Source organism: Ammospiza nelsoni, chromosome Z, assembly GCF_027579445.1.
Source record: "Ammospiza nelsoni isolate bAmmNel1 chromosome Z, bAmmNel1.pri, whole genome shotgun sequence".
NCBI lineage: Eukaryota > Metazoa > Chordata > Aves > Passeriformes > Passerellidae > Ammospiza > Ammospiza nelsoni.
Window position 1 is genome coordinate 36,800,801 of NC_080669.1, and position 24,388 is coordinate 36,825,188.

The following is a 24,388-nucleotide window of genomic DNA, read 5'->3' on the forward strand; positions in this document are numbered from 1 at the left end:
AAGACTTTCTTAAGATTTTTGGCACAAAACAGGTCAGGTGATACAAATAGAGGAGCATCTGAGAAAACTAATCCTAACAACTCTGAAGTAAGTGTACTTTTTGAGGGACGATAGAGTAATAATTTGGGAAGTAATGGGGAGAGCATTTGAAGGCTCCATACAATTAAAAAGTAGATGTGTTTTCTCTTCACAAGCCTGAAACTGTTTCTAGTGGTAGCAGTAGGTGGATGCTAGGGCTGTAAATGATGAAAAACCACAATGAATAGCAAGCCTTTTAAAGTATTTATGTTTATCATTACATTTATATATTATTTATAAAAACTTATATAGATCATGTTAGGTTTCTGGCTCCTTCTGAGTCTTTTGGGCTCAGGAAAGAAGCTGGAAAACATAAGTTCTGTTCCACTTCTGTCTGACACAGAAGTGTCTTTCAACTCACTGCATCAGCATTTCTCTTCCTGGTATACTTTGGATTGTCAGTTCTCCAAGGCAAGGACTGTCTGGGGTTTCTGTGCTTGTAAACAGCAGAAGTTTCAGACTCAGCTGAGGTGTTCAGGGTTTTGCTGTGTATTCACAGGTGTATGTGTAACCAAGAACTTATTTCAATTTCTAATAAGGTCTCATTACTTTCACAAAGTTGCAAGTCCTCCTAATTTCCAGTAATTGTTGGCCATTTTGTTGGTGCACTACCTAATCTTGATTAGGAATTTAAAAGAGACAAACAACTGGCTCCCTTTTTGCATTCTCCCTGAAAATACACATAGTTTAATAACTGTCCCTCTTTCTCCAAAAATTCAAATGTTATCTGCAACTGGATACAAATTTCAAAAATTCTACATTGTCTGAAGGAAAAGTTGTCAAGACAGAAGTCCAGTTTCAGGTAAACATTACAGAATTGTGTCTAAGCAGGAATGCCAAACACAAATCATATAGACTATGTTGAAATGTCTGGAAATTGTTTCAAGATGTCCTTGGTTGTGTTCAAGACATCCTTGATTAAAAATTAGAATTAAATACTGTACTAAGTATTTTCTAATCATAAGCAGAGAAAAAGATCTATAAGGGCTAAAATAGAAAGAAAAACACAGGGCCTTAAATTATCTTTTTTTCCTATCACTCAGTCTGTCACTGGAATTTTGGAAGCCAGGGATCGTGTAATATGGGGAGAGAGCATTCCCAGTCTGTGATTCAGTGTTGCTATACCTGTACTTTTGGAATAAAAACACAGTCTCAAAACTGTGTTTTTATTCCAAAGCACAGTCTCAAAACTAAGACTAACACTAATGATACTTGCAATGGGAGTGCCATTTTTCATGAACAGTATAAAGGGCAAGCCTTCAAAGATTAAAGTTGTTTGAAAAATTAATTTGGCAGTGCTGTGGAATCAGCATCATGTTGTTGCTTTTGCAATTTCCCCCCCTTCTTCTCAGACTTTGTTCAGGTTTGGATGTTTAGTGATCTGAATCTAGAGGCAGAGGCAAGTAAACTCCCTTTTCCCTGAAACTCTGGGGCTCTCACAAGGGCAGTGAGGGGGGAAAGCAGCTATTCAGAGAAATTTCAAGACTTATTTGAAGTTAGGATAATCCTGTTCCATTAATTCCCCTTAAAAACATGAAAAAGCTCTCTCATTATGATAAATAAAGCGGGAAAGGAGAACAGAGAAAGGTGCATATTTTGGCCACACAGGTAAGGCAGCATCTACCCAAGTATAACTGTATCATAAAAAAGTCTAACGCCACATGCAATTATCAAAGAATTAGGGGCCTAAAGTCAGGTAAGAGATTTTTTACTGATCTTGCTACTAACAATATTGGTATTACCACTATTGAATAAGTCAAAGAACATTATGATGAAGCACAGACATAGATATCTGTGGTTGAAAGAAAGAAGAAAAGATGCCAGAACCTCAGGGAGCTTTTACTTAGTGTTGAAGGATCTTGGCACAGAGAGCTCACTGCAGTGGCACACTCAGCTTGTCAATCTAAGTGCACTTTTCCCAAAAGCCCAGAAAAGGGACATGGTTTGAAATTCATAAGAGAAAATTCAGATACAAAAGAAAACCAAGTTAGCTTGAAAACATTTTTCATGAATTAGCAGCAGCTATGATATTTACAAATGACATAGTCAGCTAATGACATTGGTTGTACATAATGCTTCCTAATCTTATAAATTCGCCACAAGTCTAATTACCATTATCCCCCTTGGGAGGATTTTTAGGAAAACTGCATTAAAAATTGCTATTAAAAATTGTATTGATACGCGAAGAAGACATTTTTACTCAGAGTAATGCGAAGGATTCATTTAATACCTGTACTAATATATATGGTATTCTTTAACTTATGTCAGTTTATGGAATAAAAATTAGAAAAAATTATTTTGTTTCGCATTGCATATACAAAGTCTTCAACGAAGTATCAGGCTTCTTGACCTAGTATAACTTAGAGTTGAGCTCAGCCCAGGTATTCAAGTATATATGTGGGGAAATTCAGAGAAACTCATGAGAAGGACAAAAGCAGGAATGGAGGGTTCCTTATGAACTGCAATGCGTGCTTCAGATGCACAGGACTTTAATGACTGGAAGAAATAGAAAAACAAGATTTAGAGTCTGAGCAAAGGCAAAAAAAAATAAGAGTGAAACACTTCTTACACTCAACCTGAGATTATATTTTGTTTCAGTCAGATGCAGAATTCCTTTTTTTGCTATATCATTAAGTTCCACTGTAAGAGAGACCTTGGAAGAATAGTTGTTGCATGTGCTCTTTGATATCCATTTAAAATCAGGTATCTTGCAAGTGCTGCAAAGCAAAATCCTTAAATCCTTAAAGAAATCCTTAAACCTAATATTTGTTAGAGAATCACAGACTATCCCAAGTGGGAAAGGACCCACAAGGATCATCAAAGTCCAGGTCTTCGCTCTACGCATGACACCCCAAGAGTCACACAGTGTGCCTGAGAGCATTGTCCAAACACTTCTTGAACTCTGTCAGGCTGTGACCACTTCCCTGGAGAGCCTGTTCCACTGCCCAACCCCCTCTGGGTGAAGAAGCTTTTCCTAATATCCAACCTAAGCCTTCCCCAACACAGCTTCATGCTCTTGCACTTACTGTCACAAGGAAACTGTAAGACTACTTAATCTGTTTAATGTGTGGGTTTTTATTCCTAAGCAAAATCTTAAGCAAACAAAATTTACTTATACACCAGCAACCTAAATCAATGGCACCAACAGATGCTACAATCCATTCTAATTTTGATACTGAGAAATTTGGTATATGGTGTCTTTAAGGAATGAGGATAATATTCAAACTACCTCTGTTTACTGTGTAGATTCTGGCTGATTCTATCAAGCTAAATCAAATTGACCTTTTGGAAATACAATGGAAAAATAATAGTCAAAACAACTATGGAGAAATAATAAGAATTTGAAGAATGGTGATAAAGATGCTTACGAGCAAAATGCTATTTCTAGATGTCATCCAAAGTTGCAAAACTATTTTCCAATGCTGTGAACTAAAGAAAAAGCAAAAGGTATTTTTTGAGAAAGAACTTAGATGGTAGAAGAAAAAGGTTCAATGAACATCTAGTACTCTAGATGAAACATGATGTAAAAGCTGTAAAGAAACCTTGCAGCTATGCTCAGCTATGGTATATGATGATACTTCTAGATTAAGACCCAACTGTTTATACTCTTAATTACTTTCTACCCCTCTTAACAAGCATGTACCAGCAAAAAAGATAAATGTTTAAGACACTTCATACTACCTTTTCTTGATTGCCTTATAGAAGTTAAACACAAATCAGCTTGTCCAACAGTAGTCATTCACAGAAAGACCACAAAGGCAAATGTATGAGGAAAAAAGGTATCTGATTATCTTTAATGAAACAGGGGGGGAAAGAACAGTCTAAATCCATAAAAAACCTCTGATGCAGGTAAGTCATGCCCCATTCCAAGTATTATGACACTTTTCTGGCACTGTATTATTTTACAAGAGTTAAGCAGATAGTTTCTGTGACGTCTGAATGGTGTTTTTCAAGAATTACAAAGACATTCCAGATTGTAAAGGTTTCGGGACAAGCTACTTTCATCTGCTAAATGAGAGGAACCTCTAGATCTCAATTCAGTTAATCCATTCCTGTTATCTACAAATAATTGTTCTGGAAAACCTTTCCCTATGATGCACCATAGTATAGTTAGTTGGCCTGTATACTTATGGTAGGGCTAATCTTGCCAGCTGACTCCAACAAAACCACTGTTCTCTAAGGCTCAGAAAACGGAAAATTCCCTAAAAATAAGGAGCTACAATGGGAGAGATCCCCCTTGTCCATTTCTGAGAGAATGAGATACAGCACAAAGACAACTGCTGTTAACATTTTTGGTATGGTCATTCCATACAGAGTCATATATCAGTATGGCTGATCTTGATGAGATGCCAGGCACGCACCAGAGCCACTCCATCACACCCCTTCCTTAACCAGACAGGGGACAGAAAATACAAAGAAAGTCTCTTGGTTCTGAGACAAGGAACAGGAAGAAATCACCCAGTGATTGCCATCACAGGCAAAACACACTTGACTTGGCAAAATTAATTTCATTTATTACCAATCAAATCAGGGCAGGGTAATGAGAAATTAAATCTTAAAACACCTTTCTTTCCCCCTGCCTTCTTTCCAGACTCAACTTTACTACTGACTTCTCTATCTCATCCCCCCAAGAGGCTCAGGGGCACGAAGAAAGAGGGTTTGGTCAGTTCATCATATTATCTCTTCCACTCCTTCTTCCACAGGGGAGGGGTTCTCATACTCTTCCCCTACTCCAGCCTCCATGGGAAGCAGTCCTCCATGAACTGTATCAGCACAGGCTGCAGTTCTTTATGTGCCTCATCAGTGTGGGTCCTTTCCATAGGGTTCTGTCTTTCGTGAAAACCAGTGTTGGTGCTCCACAGGGTCAGAAACAGAAAATCTGTTTCAGCATCGGCTCATTTTTCCATGAAGCCACTGCTCCTTCTCCAGGGGTCATAACTTCCTTCAGGCATCCACCTGCTCCTTCAGATCCACTTGGTGTAGGGTCCTCCATGGTCTGCAGGTGGGTATCTGCTCTACTGTGGACCTCTGTGGGCTGCAGGAGCACAGCTGCCCCTTGTGGTCTCCATCACCAGCTTCAGGGGAATCTCAGTTCTGGTGCACGGGACACCTCATCCTTCTCCTGCATGGACCTTGGTGTCTGTTGGGGCTGCTTCTCTCATATTCTTCTTATCTGGCTGCAATTGCTGCTGCCCAGTTGGGTATTTTTCCCCATCCTTTAATCTGTTACCACAGAAGTGCTGCCACTGTCGCTGACTGTGAGACACAGGGCAGTCAGCTGGCAGCTTCTTACAGAAGCCATCCCTGCAGCCCCCTTGCTACCAAAATCTTGCCACACCCTCCCAATACAATTGGGTGTCTAGAATACCCACCACTCTTTTCTTTACTTATTCTGCAATTAATCTAATCTATGAAAGCAGATGGAACTATCAAGTTCTTATTCTGCAGTTTCTTGACAGTAGCACATCTAGGGAGCAATTCTCAATTCTGCAGGCTGAGGGCACAATCTCACAAGCACGTGTACTCCTCAAGACGGTCTCAAGTTCCACCAATATTCCTTTATCTGATCTGCCTTCTGAACTGCTGTAAGGACTTACAGGAATGTAGATAACTATCTCAAAACACTCTCAAAGAAGAAATTTCCCATAAAATAAGCCACTACAACAGGAACTTGAGATAAACAGACGACACAGCAGGAAGGAGCTAATTCCAGGCCTAATGGAAGTTAAGGTTTGGTTATCACCCAGACAAAAATTCCCACTGTGGCAAACTGTGGGCAAGCAATCAAGTGCTAATGCACTTGCCATCTCTAGTTATGGGAATGACATCCCTGGAGAGCTGAGACTCAGACTGTATAAAAGTGGTACCTCCAGAAGAAAGACTCAGTCACCCCCACCTCTGGGAAGACCAAGTTGAAGAAAAATCAGCAGGCTGGCACAGGAATCCATATAGTGGTGATACCTTTACTTAATCTCTCTCTCTTTCCCTTCTCCTCCGTGCCACCACTTCCTACTTCTATCTCTCTACATCACATTTACTGTTAAAAAAGATTTGTACTGTTGGCTTTGCCATTTGGTCTTGTTTGCACCTTAATTCAGGCAAAGGCATATCTTAAAATCAGATCATAACTGCAGATTGCAAATGTAATAGTTTTCTCCACCAGCTTGTAAATTAATTTTTGAATGGTCATGCGTTAGCATATTCTCACTCCTTAATCACCAGCCTTACCTCCAGGCACATTTACATCTTATTCACTGCACCTTTTCTAGGTATTCCATCAGGTCATTGGCCACCTTTTGGAATTTCATAATTTGTACTGAAGTTCCACATAAATCAGCCAGAAAACTATCACTGAGTTTCTGATAGCCATTATTTAAGTCATTTAAAACTAGCTGGCTAAAACATTTGGCATTAGGCTGAAGAAAGGTACTAAAAAATTCAATTTCCTGCTGTGGAAGTGGGAGCGATAAGGTAAACTAATGTAGCTTCTCCATGCCCAATATCCATAGTTTCTTGATAATTAAGGCTCTAAAATGATGATTAATTAAGACAGCTGCTTCTCAGCATCACTTGATTTTTTTTCTTCTTTTTTTTCTTAGCATTTAGACTATTAATCTCTCAGTATGATGACACATTTTTAAAATACTTCACATTAACAGCAGTCTTTTTTTATTGCATCTATCTTCATTAATCTCCATTACTATCTGGTTATATGTCTCTAAAGCACTCAGCTCCTCTGCAGCTCAGAGAGCAATTCACACCATATATCATTTCACACAGTCAGTTATGACATTGCATTTCTCAAGAGAGAATGAAAGGGAAAAAGATTCCTGCAGTGAGATTTTCATTTGAATCTGTTTCTGAATATGCAACCAGCACACAGTAAATCCATCATGTAAGTCAGACTTCTTTGTACAGACTGTATTCACAAATGTATATTTTTTCATATAAAGGAAAAAAAGACTCCAACAAATATAATAACATTACACTTGAAAACAAAACCAGTATTAAATATTTTTAAAGGACACTTGATACTAAATGGAATTTTCATTTTACGGCTTTGAAAGTTTGGGAAAAAAAAATTAAACATTACCCCTGAATATTTTTCAAGCATAGGTTTGCAACCTTCCAACTTCCTCTTCCTTTGAAATCTTACTGTTAAAAATCTTTAATTTTTTATGTATAGCACTTCTCTATAGAAAAAGGACTATTGAGAAAGTTGTAGAGCAATGTCTTTTAGACAACAGAAACTGGTTTTTGAACTTGTGACATGTTTTGTACATGGTGATAAAATCTACTGAACATTTCAGATTGAATTGATTGTTATTGTTTAAGAAATTATGCACCAGCATTGATATTTCAATTGTGAAGGTTGCATTTATCCTTTTCATTATAAAATCACCTTAAAAGTTATTGTAATAAAATGTGTGAAACTGAAAAGTGATTGTAATAAAGATTGTGAACAACCTGAAACAGGTTCATTTTATTGGCTTGTTTATCCTAAAAATTACAAATGTGCAAAGCAATCCCAGTTACTCAGAACTGGATCAACATAATCTTGTAATATGACATTAGAGGTTGAAATAAGGTTTCCATACTTTTTCCTGCTTTCTTATTTCTTCTCCTTCCATTAAGTCAAATATTTCCACTGTAAAGAAAGAATTTTTGTACTGGACTGATATATTGTGTTGGTCACTATTTTAGTCCTCACCACAAGACAAACCATCCATCAGGACAGTCACTAGTTTAAGTTACACTCAAGTCAGAAGGCAGAAAGTTATGCATCTATTCCACAACATCCAGAAGTTTAAAATACATTTTAAGAAATGTTTAATGGGGTAGTCTTAGCAGATTACTTTTGCAAGATAGATGCAAAACATAACATAAGTAAGGTACGTAGTAATATTTGTAATTATCAAAGCAATGAGACTTTGGAATAACCTTGCACTTATAGCAGGAGAGAAAACAACGTAAATAGAATTTTGATGAGTACTGAGAGTTTTATAACATGAATAAAAGAATGATGTCTTCTGCCATAGTAGTCATAGGTATGTTCCATTAGTTTATTTCTTTCTATTTTTTCCTCTTTGCTATCTTCATGCGCTAAATTTGAAGATAGTTTGCTCAAAAGAAAACAGCATTTTGGCAAGTATATGCCTCAATGAAGATTGTAGTCAAATGCACTTAATTTTACTTGTGTCTTCTACAGAGTTTTCAGAGATGAACTCTAGGACTGCATTTAGAAAATAAAATTTAGGACAGAAATAATTGAAAAAAAAACCAGAAGTGGAGAAAATGGCAAGAATTGGTTAACACAGAACTCACTTTTTTTATCCTACAGAACTAGATGACCCCTTAAGAAGGAAAAGAGAAGAAATAGCAGACAAAGAAAGTTCAAGAATATCCAGAGGAAAAAAAGTGGATACAATATTTTGAAATTTTTAAAGAAGTCTTTAAGAATTTCAGGGAGAAAAGAAAGAAAGAAAAGAAAGAAAGAAAAGAAAGAAAGAAAGAAAGAAAGAAAGAAAGAAAGAAAGAAAGAAAGAAAGAAAGAAAGAAAGAAAGAAAGAAAGAAAGAAAGAAAGAAAGAAAGAAAGAAAGAAAGAAAGAAAGAAAGAAAGAAAGAAAGAAAGAAAGAAAGAAAGAAAGAAAGAAAGAAAGAAAGAAAGAAAGAAAGAAAGAAAGAAAGAAAGAAAGAAAGAAAGAAAGAAAGAAAGAAAGAAAGAAAGAAAGAAAGAAAGAAAGAAAGAAAGAAATTATTGCTAGAGAGGCTATTTATAAAATTTGGGGAGGGGGAGTGTATTTTTTATTACTTTCAACCAGGTTTTAACTGATATAAATGCAAATAAAATGTAGAGGGAAAGAGAAATTACATGTAATTTCTATGTGTATTCACAATATTTTAGTAGTATTATTCATGTAATGATTATAAACAATAAATTCACAATCATACATGGCATTTCCCAACTGAAAAACATAGCTTTTGTTTTCTGCAGAACTCAGGTAAAAGTCAAGGACAAACTGCTCTTCCTCAAACATATCTCTTAAATGGAATGATGTCAGACTAATGGTGTTATGTAACCACTACCAGACAACATGCAATGTAATATACTGTAGGTCTCAAGGCCACTGAGAACAGTCTCAAAAGCATTTCTTGTTATGACAAACAATGTTTTTTACTTAAAATAATATCAAAGATCCACTTAACTAAGCCAATTAACTGCATCTACGGAAATTACAACCAAAGGAAAAAAAAATTTCCTAACTACAATTGTTAATGAAAATCTCCTGATTTTTAGTTGCTTAATGATGGAAAAAAAATGGTTGTTCGTTCTTCTGATGGTTGTTCTGATATGTGAGGTCATTATCCATTGCAGGTAAATTAGTTCAAAATCACCACTGGTGATTCCTTTTGCTCATATTGCAGTTGTCCTGAAGAACAAATACACTGAAGCCCTGTTTCTAGGCCTTCAGTTTCTAGGTGAACACCTAGATATGACAGCCTGCAAGACCAACTGAATTCCTGATACAATCTTGTGATTTTAAGCAATTTATAACCAGATTGCTAATTATCTCTCATGCCTGCCTGCACTTTCATGTTTTTGTTCCTACTGTACCTTCTGTAGACAGCAAAGTTTTGTTCCCATGACCATCTTGGACACTGTTATTCACATTCAAAACAATTCTTGTTGAATAGTATTTATACTTGAGGGCGCGACAGCTAGCCAAAAGGACCATGACAGAAATTTGCCATCAGGAATGTCTTTCCCAGGAAGGCAGAGCCCCGTGTGGTGCAGGCTGGCGCTCTGGGGGAAGGCCTCAGAGTGGCCAGCCATGCTCATGGGCAGCAGTGGGGCACAGCGTTGTCAGGGCACATGGGCACACGACAGCCCCAGAGCCTGGGAAGGGATCTGCCCCTCTCTACTGTGTACGTCAGATCACATTGTGAATATCACCCTGCATGCAGGGAAGACATCTGCAGGCTGGTTGGAGGCAGGAAGAAGCACCAAGGCAGTGGGGATGGAGCCTTTGCCCTGTGAGGAGAGACTGTGAGGCATGCTGAAGTGAGTTTCCTTCCCTTCTTATGCCAAGACTGATAAAAAAGATATAATAAAAACATAATTTGGCTATCATTTTGCAGTTTCTCATGGACATTTAAACACACAGCTACTGAAGGAAACTAAATTACTGAGCCACGTCTGTATACAGTAAAATTGGGAATTCTCAGCATTATGTCAAAATGTAGATGTAATGAAATACAGCTGCAAGTACATTTTTAAACACAATTAAAATAGGTGTGTTAAGTCACTGAAAAGATAAGTAACAATTTGAATGAAAATGCAGTTGTGTTTTTCTGAAGTTCAAAAAAGCCTGTGATATGTACTAAGTTTAGCAGACTACCATTTCTGAAACAAGAGAAAAGAACAAATATCTGCTCAATACACAATGTCTTCCGGTTACAGTTCTTTTTCCTTTGCTTCCTTCCTCCTTTTTAAGTAAATTCATTAAAGATAATTCATCTTGTTGGATTTTTAAACCTTGACAAGGAAGTGATTTTTAATTAGCAATTGAAAAATCACTCACTATTACTGACAATACTGCATCAAAGGTCTATTTTAGATATCAGGTTTCCAAAAAAAGTCACCAGTTTAATACAAAGGAATAAAATAGACTTATTTTTGACTTTTTTTTCTTTTTTTTGGGGGGTGGGGGGTGGGGGGAGTGGGACAGAATCAAGCAATAAAAATGTCATTTTTTTGGAAGGTCGTTTTGGTCTGGAAGCTCACTGCTTCCAGAATCAATCACTCTCATATTTTCTTTTCTGTATGGTAAAACCAAAGGAGAAAAAACATCATGCACACATATTCCAAACACTGTGAATTCCACTTAACTATACAGCAAGCATGTGATTTCTAAATAAGAGTATATTGCCCAATATCCCTCAGAGGTCCTTAGGGACATTCCTTTAAATATTTAAAAAACAATATATTTAGATGGCTCAGACTCATATATATAATTGAATCTGTAACCATTTTTTCACAATTCCAGTTTAAATAATAGAGAATTGATGCAATGCATGTAGGAATAACAGTACACATTTCTTGCCATACAAAAATGCAACAGATTTTTTTTCACAAGATGGTAAAGAAGTAAAAATTCTCATCATGTAGAAAACTGCATCTAGTACAAGTGAAGGAACTGACTCAGTACACATTAAATCCATCTTTTGCTACCCATGAATTCTCAATAAAATTCTTAGCCCAGGTCCTAGCTCAGAAGCTGCACAGCGGGAACAGTATACAGCATCTGAAAACCCTGAAAGTCAGTGCATGGAGAATGATCAGCAGACCTGTTTGTGTAATACATGACAGCACAGGGAAAACTCATCCCTGCACAAACCCCAAGTTTTTAGGGGTAGATACTACACTGAAAAAATTTGATTTCTTGAAGGATAATACCTCACCCTTCATTTTTGTTCAAACCTCACCATCTTTTTATTCTAGTGCAGATCCATTCCTATCTTCATCATAAACAGGAATTATAATTAATACCTATCACAGTACATTTGCATTCAGAAAATAAAATTGTTTCAGAGCCCACACTAATCTAGCAGTCGAAGAGGGAAGAAACGTTGCTACTAAAGGAGGTCAGGTGAGGATGACACAGAGTGAAAACCTACATGAAACAGAAATAAACTTCCCATTCAAACAGAAATCTCTCTGTAGAATGATAAATTAAGAAGACTTTTTGGATGTTGTAACATAAAAGATTGTACGAAGTTAGGCAAAAAATTAATTCATTTATTCTGAAAGCACACTCCAATAACAGCCTCTGTGTAGCAAAAAAATGCCACATTGGATTATCATTTCAAGGCTGGATATTTTATGTTCTATATCCTGTAATAGATTTTTTTTCTGATCAACTTGCTGTTCAGACTCTACCAATGATCTTGCTTCTCTGTAAAAATTGTGGTACGATCAGACTGAAAAACATCTTGTTATAAGTTCCAGTGGAGTACAGCCAACCTATTTGGATTCAGGCCTGCACTGCTAATTTGAAAGGTACATGGAAGAGAAGCCATGGAAACCACAGAAGAACAAAAATGAAGCTGACTTCACTGTAGGTTTCAAATAAGAATTTAGTAAGAAAATTATACAATATTAATTAAAAATACTAAGAAATTAAATGCATTCATTAAGATATAAAAATTACAGCGTGTGGCAATTTTTTATTGAACCCATGTTTTGCTTATTGATACTGCAACGGAGGACAAGCAACTTGGGATTTATTCTGATTCTGTGGTTATTGATTTATAGATATTCAAGTATTTAAAATTCTAAATCTAGATACTAAAAGCAGAGTAAACATGAGAATACAGTTCAGCAAGTAAGCACTTGATTCTGACCTGGGTTTATTCAGGTCTGTAAACCCATTTACATAAGCATGGAAATATATGAACTTTGCTTATAGGTCTGCTTCTACAAAGCCATTTACAAAACTATATGTTCTTTAATATCACCACTGTAAGCTTTATGGCAACCATGAGATGAGAATCACAAAATTACATTAATATCCTCAATAAACAGTAAAGTAATTAAACAACAAAGCAAACAAAAAAATGAAAGAAAAGGAAAGGAGACCTAGAGAAAGAGAAATATATTTTCTACCACTGGGCAATGAAAATGTTAGAATCCAAGCATCAAGCCTTCTGATTGTTGGTGTAAACTCTATAATCATCAGTGCATTTTGCCAACACTGTAATTACTGCACAGTTCAGAGGCAGAAGTTTCCAAAAAATTTTGTAAATGTCCTAGACCAGAAGCAACTTAATAAATCAGATCAGACTATGGCCCGCATGACAGCTAGAAAATAGACAGGGATACAGACTCCTTTTAGGTCCAAAAACTAAATTTAGACTCTGAACCCAGACAGTGATTTTTCAGTAGTCAACTTTTTCTAGTAATAATACTCTTGCATAATTTAATGTGACCCAAAAAGGAAGAAGCTTAAGCATTTCTAACATTCTCTAATCCCTTTGGTTTGTTAACTCCCTTAGACAGCTGGAGCTCCCTAGGCTGGATTGTCCACCCATCAGTCTCAGGAGGCAGCCTGGGCCCTAGTGAATGAGCACTGTCCTTTCATTTATAGTGATGCTGAGAGGCATTAACCAGGGGTGAGGACAGCAGGCAGCATCTCTAGAACCGCAAGACGCAGCATTGACTGCAATGTCAAACTCTGTCTGTATTCAGTGCAGGTAAGAAAGCTCTGTACACCTTGAAAGCAAGAGAAGCACTCTTAAAAAGCCTGTGATCCTAAAGATATCTCAGGCCACAGTACATAAGACTCTCTGTAACTACTGAAAGAGCAAAGCTGAAAGAATATCTGTAAGTTGTTCTTTAGTCTGTTTCAAACAATTGATTAGTGAGCACTTGCTAAGAAGTCTACATTACTTTGGACTGCTGAGACTTGTGCTGCAAACATGGCATCTAGATAGGCATGTTCACATGAAATATCTCCATTTATGTACATATACATACATATAAGTATACATACACATGTACATATATTTATACATACACATACACAAACACATATACATATACATATACATATACATATACATATACATATACATATACATATACACATATATTATGTATCCACAAAGAAAGAAAACTAAAAGAACATTAAAGATATACCAGTCCTAACACAGAATTATGAAAATATGAGGAATGGTAAATTTGAAAATATCTAAAGCAATGAAATCACATTTTTTACTAGCATGATCAGCTAATATTTACAATGCAGAAAATCACAAACATTTGCGCAGCTGTGGAAAAAGGTATTCTCAGTCAAGGATGTAGTCTAAATCCAACAGAAAGGAGCACTTTCCTACAAAACATTTAAACAAGCCACTCATATCATCATCATCATCAGTTTTTAAAAGATTATAGCTCTTTACACTTATGTTTTGCCTTCTGTAGACATGATCTCAGGTAGAAGAGGAAGTTTGGAATATCTCAGGTCAGTATCCTGTCTTTCTTGCTAGAGAGATTTTGTATTACTCCTTCAACTACATGATGCTTACCCTCCACTCGTTGTCTTTAATTAACAAATTCCATAGAATATATTATATAAATTTTGCCAATTATGGAAAAAAGAGGAATTGCTCATTTTGATAAAGTAAAATTTTAGAAGACATTGAGTGTTTGCTTTGAAAAGCAAGACCTATGCCCATTTTGATAGGATTAGGATAGTAACTATCCTAAACTAATTTTCTTCTTGAACTATTTACACTATGTTTCAAAAGATTTCTATTAAAATGCACAGAAGTGAGATAGAGAGCATCCACATATTTTACCAGTGCAAAAACAGCTACTAGCTTTTTGAATTATGCTCCCAAAGAGTGGAAACAGAGTAAAGAAAAAAGCTTCAAGTATTTCAGTGAGGCAAATAGAAAAGCTACTTAATCTGATAGATTCTAGGAAAAATTTCAGTTGTAGAAGAGAGGTATCTGGAACAGATATGCATAAACAGATATGCATAATTACTGTGGACCAAACAGTGTTCTATATCATTATGCAAACAATGGCTTGGTTTTATTACAAAATTTCTCATCTTCCTAATGGGGGCAAGGCTTACAACTCTGTCTTTCTAAAAATGGCTTCCTTTTTTCCTGTCTCAACAGCAGCACCCTATTCAGTCATGGGACAGTTTTAGTAGCTGTGGGGTATGGACTCCAAGCTTTGGAATGTAATTTTTTTTAAATGAGTACTTCAGAATTGATTGGCTTTCTAAAAGAAAACTATAGGAACAGTTGGGAATCCAAAAACTCAATGGTCATGTTTCTATTTTTAAGTGGATGTAAATATCATTATCAAGAGGTAGTCAGAAAGATGGTGAGTGTATTCAGATCTTTTGATATCTGAGTACTTGTAGACCTTTAGATGCAAGGAAAGTGGCAAATGCCAGTGGTCCAATCTAACTTTGGTGTTAGGTCATCCACAGGTCTCTAAACATGATTAATACTTGCCCTTTTAAAAGCAGGTGAATATTTCTTATTGACTTAGATCAATATTATAATTTTTCCAGGACAAAATAATGATTTTCAGGTAATTGGATTGGCAGTAGCATATATAAGTCTGTCCTAACTTGCACCAGAGACCTCTTACCTACAAACAGCAAATACAAGGAGAACTCCTATCATCCAAGGATTTCTCTAGATCTGTCACGTCAGCAGCTGCAGGGGGAAGTGCCTGTAATTCCTGTGGTCTAGTGATTTCCCATCCGTGAAGAGCTCAAATCTGGATTCTGCAGCATCATATTTTATACCCATTTAGAGATATGTGATTTTTAGCTGAGAAGCTTGGAAATTCTGTAATCAACAGGCTGAGGATCTTCTACTATTACACAAAATGTACTTAGAGTACAATGCATTCTTACACATAAATAATTTGGAGTACAAAGAAAAAAAGTATGGCTCAAAAATAGAATAAATAAAATGTTCAGGATATTTATCTTCTGAAAATTAACCCTTCCATCTAAAATGCACAAGCAATAAATTCTAAATATCAGGATCCACTGGGAAAGAAATTTAGATATACATCTAGATTTTCTTCATGTTTTACAGGACTTGCTTTTCTTCTTACTTCATAATGATGTAGAGAATTCCTACACTTTAAATTTATCTCAGAATTAGACCTCAGCACAGAATACTTTGGATTTAATCTGAGGTTTTAAATAATTGCTCAATAAAATAGAACAATTATATATAATAATAATTGCATATTACACAATTATATACCAATCATATATTATAAAATTCTAAATTATGCTTTCTATAGATTTAACTCAGAATTCCTGTGTACCCAAAAGTATCATCCCTGAATTGCAGGAACACATAAATAGGAACTTCCCCAAAAATGTAGGAGTATAATCCTTGACACATTCTTTAAACTAGGAATTCCCCGAACCTTAAGTTTTCTGTCTAAGTCCATTTATATTTTAAATTATTTTCCCCAGGTTCTTAGACTATTTTCAATATTTTCCCAGAAGAAGTAGGAAAACACTATAAGTTAGGAATTGTGAAATATACCTCAGAGGCTTCCTTTGAATAATTTTTTAGTGTAATCTCTGCTATTGACTGTGAACAAGACAGAAAATGATAAAAATATAAATCCTCTTCTCACTTCTAGTAATTTTCTCCCTGAAAAATATGATGATGCTACACCAATTAGATTAGATCCCTTTCCCTTTATATTGAAAGGGAAAGTAAGAAAATATGGCTACATTTTCTCCAAGGCTGGAAATACAACTGAAAGATGAGGAAAGTATTTCAGTGAGTCATTTCAATGACCAAGATAAAGCCTCCATATGGGAAGCCTATTTTCCATTGGACTGAATATCACAATCCAAGATATTTTGGCTAACCTGTTCTTATTAACACAATCTTGCAAGTAATTGCCTAAAACTGTCTTGCAAGCAGTTAGTGTATTTCCTTGCTAAGCATCTTTACTTTAGTAACTGGTTACTGGAAAACAGGAGCTTTTTTGACCTCCCCAACTTTTGCTGAGAATTGTAAGGCTATTTCTATATCATCCCTGCCAACAGCTTTTAATGCATAAGCACAGAAAGCTATGTATGTGGCCATTCTGCCATACTATCAAAGACTTACCTGGTGCCTCTGGAAGTACATATTTTTGCCCAAACAGTTGTGGAGTTACGGGGATATTACTTTTCAACATCAGAAGTGAATCAATCATTTTGGATGCTCTCAGCTACCCACAAAAATAGTGGTAATTGGTCTTTTTCAGATGAGTGAAGATGGATACTAGAGAAAATATCTTAAAAATATAGATCACCAGCCTTAATTTTCTCAGAAATCATCAAGTCAGTTCATGTCTTCATCAAGGGAAAATAAAAAGGTTAAAAACTTTTAAAATTATAATTATTTCACAATTCCTGTATCACTAGCTGTCCAGCACTCACCATAGCTCTGTGTTCACTCACTGTAGCTCTGTGTGAACAGTTTTGAAAAGATGGAAATAGAAAACCCTACCTTATGCAAGTCACAGGACTTCTAAAAGGAAGCAGAGTGGGAGATTTATTGGGGTATTATTATAAAAGAGGTTGTTTGTGTTTTATTTGTTAGGAAAACAGTTTTATATTGGTTTTCTCATTAGATACACCATTATCTCACTTGAAATTACAGGACAGAAAGGATTGGTGCTATGAACTGGGAATGATTGATCCCGAAATATGGTTTGTGCTTTCTTTTCTGAAAAATTATACTCTGTATCTGCTTCTATAACAATTTTTGTATCATTCCAGTTGAGTCACTTGTCATTTTCTGGGTACCTTAATCATGTACTTTGATGGTACATGCCTTACCTCTTATCTTTAGCCTGACAGATAAAGATGCTGAGCAGTCAGCACTGCATTTGAGGTCAGTAACTCCCCCATCACCTTAGTGCTGTGTCATGCGAGGTAAATTGAAAAAAAAAAGGATCGTTGTGTCTCAAGCACTCAAGAAAAGTAGACGCTTTTGTCCTTAATGTCTATCTATGAACCTTTGAATCTACACCCATAAAATAGGAACAATACCCTGTATATGCTATGGAGATTTTGGAAAACCAATTCACTGGTATTTATGAAGCAGATAATTGGAATAAGTGCTCGAGAAAAGCCCCGGTTGAAACTAGTGCCTGTCTTTGAAATAGACTACATAGCCTACAATGAACTAGTCACATACATCCATAATATTTCAGGCAAAATACTGAAAAGTTATTTCAAGTTCTTTCATGCTACCTTCTGCCAACCAAATCAGTTGTGCAGAGAAAACGTTTATGTGCTTCAGTAGTTGAAGATCGTATCACGTAGGGATGAGGTTGGCAAAGTTCTTTAAGTTCATATGTAAGTGTAGATTGCAAAGTCATATTCTCTGGGCACTATTGGGTATAGATGTGTTCTCAAGAACTCAAAACTGCACAGAAAGAAGATCACAGGAACCGTGACAGTAATGAAAGAAAAATACTGCCTTGAAGTGAAATCTATGAATATTTTGCAGAGTACTTTCCTCTTCCGTGAATACGAAACACTTATAAACATGCACACAACTGCCACAACTCAGAAAAGCCATAAATAACAAGCCACAAGTACTGGTACAAGTACTGACAGAATTGTAATAAAGTACCATTTTCTTCTCTGGAGCACAGGAAATAAATGGTTTTAAAGAACAATTACAGGCATTCCAGCAGCAATGCAGCTACTTGATAAAATCCTGATCTGCTGTAAAATTACCCAAAATGGTAGAATAAAGGGTTGATTTTGACCAATCTGAAATTTCTTTTAGCAGTAGTAAAGCACAAAGGACAACTTGTCTGAGAGCAGATGGGTTAGAAAGACCACAGTAGATTGTTTAATACCTTCACTACTTTTGTTAAGTGGTTTCTTTGACCTGAGTAGTAAGACTTACCAAAAGACATCCACTCTGTTCCTCTGAAGTCCTAGATCTACATACTCTCACTAGGGATAACTAGATAACATCCCCTCGTGCACAAAGAAAGGTAACCTAAAAAAGGTCAGCCTTGATTAAAAAGGGGCTAAGCATGGCTGTGCCAACACAAATTTCTAGACTTTATCCTCCACAGTAAATAAACTGTTAATCCTATAAAGTATTTAATCCTTAAAATACATCACCAATTCCTGGTTACATCAGATGCTAATGCACCACTGTTTCTGTTAAACCATAATCTGTCAGACAACAAGATGTATCAGCCCTTGAAAATATCAGACCTAAAAGTTTACAAAATTACAAAAGAGATGAGACTGAAAGTCAAAGTGAGTTATCTGGTCCAACCTCCCTGCTCAAGCAAGGTCATCCCAGAGCACATTGCACAAGATTGTTTCCAGATGGCTCTTGATTATCTCCAAGAAGGAAAACTCTGGAACCTCTCTGGGCAATCAGTTCCAGTGGTCTGTCACTGTGCAGTAAAGAAGTTCCTTGTCATGTTCAGGTGGAACTTCTTGTGCATCAGCCTCTTGCGCTGTTGCTTGGCACCTCCAAGCAGAGCCTGGATCCATGCGCTGACACCACCTGTATGTATTAATGAGGTGCTCCTCCTAAGACTGAACAGACTCAGCTCCCTCAGCCTTTCCTTGTAAGACAGATAGTCTCTCTAGTCCCTAATCGTCTTGGCAGAGAATATTTGCTGCAGTTTAAAATCAGCTGGTTTGTTTCATTTCATATTAAGGCCCGATTAAACATGACTCCCAAGTTACTTTCTTCTACATTCTTTTCTTCAAAAATATCAGCTGCTAGACAGCATGGAATATTTCAGACCAGAAATAAATACCTTGCCAAGCATATACATAAGAGAGTGAAAAAATATTTTTCATAAAAGTGTTTTCCCTGTTTATTTGATTTCTTGGTACATTTAATAAAATTATTCATTTCAAAGCATTATATTTTTATATAACCTATACATTTAGCTTTACTCATTCATATTGAATAAAAAATAATCTCCCTTTGCATGTACAAAGCAAACAATGGTAATAATTTAGATTAACAAAATTCTGAATAAGAAAAACTACCATTAGAAAGCAAAAGATCAATCTGTGTGAAAAAGTTTGTCTTTAAAGAATAAAAATTTATATGCGACACCCATTAATCTTTCCTATGAAGTCTTTAAATGGAATTTACAATATTTTTAGGCTAACATTTTTATGTTAGAAACCTAATTTCATTACTTTCCATAGATTGATGAAGCAGAATGAAAGACCTATCCACAGCAATTCCTACAACAATTTCTTATAAAATGTTTTGAAATAATAGGAGATTCCTACCGGGTCTTCTGTTTTGTGGTTATTTAGCAAATCAGATAGGAAATCATCGTGAAGACTTTCTCTCCGAATCAATGTAAATTCACGTAGAAAAACTGCTCCTTGATTTTGGTCTCCCAAAACCTAGAAGGAAAACACAGTATTAGGAAATGCAAAATTTTAATTCTTTCTTAGAAATGATCGTCATATCCAGAAAAATATGACTGGAAGATTCAAAAAGCCAGTTAATGGTCATCTGTCTTCCACTACTACACTTGTTCTAACCAGACAGTCTTGCCATTAATAAGAATACTGACATGCATTTAAAGAGTGTCTTTACAGTTATAAATAATTTCCATTTACATGAAATTCTGTTGTGGAAGAAGTTTCTATATCAATATTTACATCTATGGTTCATAAGACAGTAATGTTTAAAAAATCTTTTGTTAAATGAGTTAATATTTAAATTATTTTTACTTTGTAAAACAGAGCATGTTTGTCCAGCCTTTTGATGGCTCTATCATAAGAAGATAGAGCTTAAAACTTTAAAGGGACAGAAAAAAATTATTTATAAGTACTTTGACTAGCAAACTCCAAACTGCACATGCATTGAAAATAATTTAAACTAACTTGCTATCTATTCTTTTTAGAAATATATATATATATATATATATATATATATATATATAAGCTACTGAGAAAGAGTTTTTTCATCAGTGGTTGAATGAAGCAATTACCATCAAAATGTCCTAGGTACAATCACAACATTTTTATAGATTTTAGAAATAAATAATGAAACTAAATCCACATTCTTCAAACTCTCACATTCATTTTTTCTTTGGTTGTTGAAGCCAAGAAGAAGCCTTCTGTAAGGCTAGGGCAATTATACTAGGCTGACCAGAAGAAGATTATCTAATTAATTTGCAGAGGGAAATGGGTATTTCTATGATGTCGGGTAATGGTAAGAATTGAATCCCTAAATCCAAACCATATGCACCTGAACATAATAGATGTTTTCTTTGATATAAAATTCTTGCTTCTAGTAGTGAAGTAGAGAGCGCCTGTCTTCCAGTTGCTTTGAGATCCTCTGCTGTAATTTTTTTTTTTTTTAAGAACACAAGAAGAAAAAGAACATCACATAAAAGGAATAGTTCTACAGGAGTAGGGTTTTAAAATTTATAGTTAGCTTCCCATCTTGTGGATAACATTGACAGACACAACCACTGATTTTATTTTTATATTATTGAGTCATAACAATGAAGAATCCTCAGGGCTGTCTGAGGAAGAAACATGCATATGCCCCAAAGAAAAAGAAGCTCTGTTACAGACGTATTCTTTTTCGACAAATCATTATCTTACAAATAAAAATGTTCTTGGAATAGGTCATCCTTCATAAAAATGTTTCACCTCAAGATTGACAAAAACTGTTCAAAGAATTAAAGTGATTTCAATAAAGGAAATCTGTTCTTTTATTTTACTTTGAAATAATAGCACCTGCTTGTGATTTCAAACACTTGTGATCAGCAAATCTAATGATAAAAATTATAAAATTATAGAATTAAGTTAGAAAATATATATAAAATCACCTAGTCCTACTTTTAATCCAGCACTGCCAAGTCCACCACTACATCAAATCCCTAAGTGCCTCATCCAGATTTCTTTTCAGTACCTCCAGGGATGGTGACTCAAAAATGTCCCTGGGCAGCTGGTTCCAATGCTTCTCAACTTTTTCTGTGATGAATTTTTCCTAATATCTAATCTAAACCTTCCCTGGCAAAATTCAAGGCCATTTCCTCTTATCCTATTGCTTGTTACCTGGAGAAGAGGCAAGACTGAAACTCCTTTTCTCCAGGCTAATTACCCTCAGCTACCCCAACCCTTTCCTCATGAGACTTATGCTTCATACCCCTCACCATCTCCACTGCCTGCCTCTGGATACACTCCAGTATCTCAATGTCCCTCCTATCACAAAGGACCCAAAACTGAACACAGGATTGGAGGTGTGGCTTCACCAGTGCCAAGTACAGGGGGACAATCCCTGCCCTGCTCCTGCTGGCCATACTGTTGCTGGTATAGACCAGGATGCTACTGGACTTCTTGGCCCCCTGGGCACTGCTGGCTCATGTCCAGCCACTGTCACCAGGTCCTTTACCTAGTGGGCAGCTTTGAGCCACTCTGCCCCCAGCCTGTGGTGCTGCTTGGGGTTGCTGTGACCCAAATGCAGGACATGGCACCAGGTCTCATTGAACATCATACCACTGACCTTTTCCCATCAATCCAGCCTGTCCAGATCCCTGTATTATTAATTTTAGAAGTCAAATTATTAATTTTAGAAGTCAAATTACAATGTAAAGAGTCACTTCATCGCAAATGATTCACCTTCCTATTTTGCTTATTTTGTTCCTATAAAAATATACCCATATTCTGAAAATTCTTTTCCTTATAAGAGCAATCAGCTTGCTGTTATTAAAATTCCAATCTGTTTTTCAAAATAAATGAAATCTGTTGCTAAAGAATGCATATACATTAACAAATTTTTATTAGCAATAAATAATTGCTAATCCTTAAAACTTAAGTGTCTCCCATATCAACATCAATGTTCTGACTACTTATAATTACACAGGTGGGAAATAGGCACTATTCCAAAGGAAGGGACAGAGATAAGCAGTCAAAAGAAAAAAGACATTGGGATCCTGAAGATGAAGGAAAAGAGGAGCAATAAAAGACCCAGAAGTGCAGTAATGAAAGAATGAAAGTAAAGAAATAAAGGAAAGAATATATTTCTTTTAATTTATCAAATATGAATGGTAAAGTCCTGAAAAAATATGAATGGTAAAGTCTTGAAAAAATGAAGAGGACTGAAAGTATGTGGTCATCTAAAGAAGGTTATTCTTTGCCTGATTCATACAATATACTTTCCTCCTTTGAGTAGTAGCTCACTCTGGATTACCTTTAACTTATCATCTGATACAATGTACTTCAAGTAGAGTATCTTCATCCTTACTGAGAGCTGGATTTAAAGATCTATCCGTTAAAGATCATCCATTAATAATGAATGTCAGTAAATTGGAATAATGTCCTGAAAGACTGTTTTTCCTTCTTCAAGTTTTCCTTGAAGTCCTGATTACATATGCATCACCATTTCATTCTTTCAGGAAATCCATTTTCATCATAACACAGCCATATTTCTCATCTATCTTCATTCAGTTTATGATCAGACAAGCTTAAGAAATACCTCCAAAAATACCCCAAAGCAGCCTTTTTTAAGCAGTGAGGAAATCATGCAGAGGAACAGTGGCCTGGCAGAAATCTGATCTTTATCAGCAGCAGTCATAAGCATCAATAAGTGACTTTTCACTTGAATTTGCAAACAACATTGTAAATGAGGTTTCACTAGTGCACATGAAAATCAAAGGCATATAATTGAAGTTTCTCAGCATGAGGAAGATATCTGGGTATTCAGTTGCTCAACCAGCTTTCCAAAGGAGCCTTTAATGAAATTGATATGAGATAAAATTCCAGCAAATACCTAAGCAATAATGTTTTTCTTATTTTCAGTTTCTATCTCTCTTAAATCAATGCAAAACATAAATTGCTCCATTAGATCCAGTGGTGTGAGTCCATACAGAGGAAATTTTTGAGGAAACAGACTGACGAATACATAATTAGAAAATAAAAGATCCAACACAAAACAGCAGATGAAAGGATGTATCCCAGCCAACACAATCTAAGTTTTCTTGCGCTTTATTACTGTCCCACTGAGGAACTAGCTCCATTAATTTTACTGTGACCCACAATAAAGTAAGCTACTGGCAATTATTGTTAGCAAGGTGTAATACTAATATTTTGCTGAATTCACAAGGCACAAGACTAACAACACAGGCTTGGAATCTGATGTAAATAACCATAGTACCTTGGATATCACCTTTCTCAGCACAGATGAGGAGTTTCCAAGTACTTCACTCAGAAAGCAGAAATATCAAATGTGGCCTCAATACTTATAATTAACCATTTAAGTACATTCCACAAATAGTTTCAAGGTGACAGTTGATCTGTTAAAGCTTTTTGTATTTTGTATTTTCAAAGTCTAAAGCACACAGAAAATTATGTTTTGACTAATATCAAAACTAGTGGCAAAAAACCCCTGTTTATTAAAAATACTTCTGATAAAATTGTTTAAAAAAACAGATTGTTTCAGTTTTCTTTTTTTTTACAAAGAGGCCTACAGTGTTTTGACAATGAAAAGAGGACTAGTTTGCTAGCTATTACTATGAATCTCTTGATTTTCTTGACAGAAACAACCTGAAACAGGAAACATGAAAAAATTCAGGATATTAAATATCAAAAAGGGTAGCAGTGACATTAATAGTGAGGGATGAGGAATGCAGGCTGTTAACAAGCCAAGTACATTGCCTTTTTTTAGATTAAACTGCTCTCCAAACACCATAACAACTTGTGCATGTATTTCAATTCTGAATTACTCTCCATA

At 35.8% G+C, this 24,388-nt stretch overlaps 1 protein-coding gene across 1 annotated transcript in view; it reads right to left on the bottom strand.

Annotated features, from left to right (window-relative positions):
• Positions 1 to 24,388, bottom strand: part of ADAMTSL1 (ADAMTS like 1) — a 391,268-nt gene that overhangs the window by 283,198 nt on the left and 83,682 nt on the right. Inside the window, exon 2 of the mRNA XM_059492542.1 lies at positions 19,924 to 20,043. Coding sequence (XP_059348525.1) covers positions 19,924 to 20,043 — 120 coding nt within the window. The remainder of the gene's footprint in view (positions 1 to 19,923; positions 20,044 to 24,388) is intronic.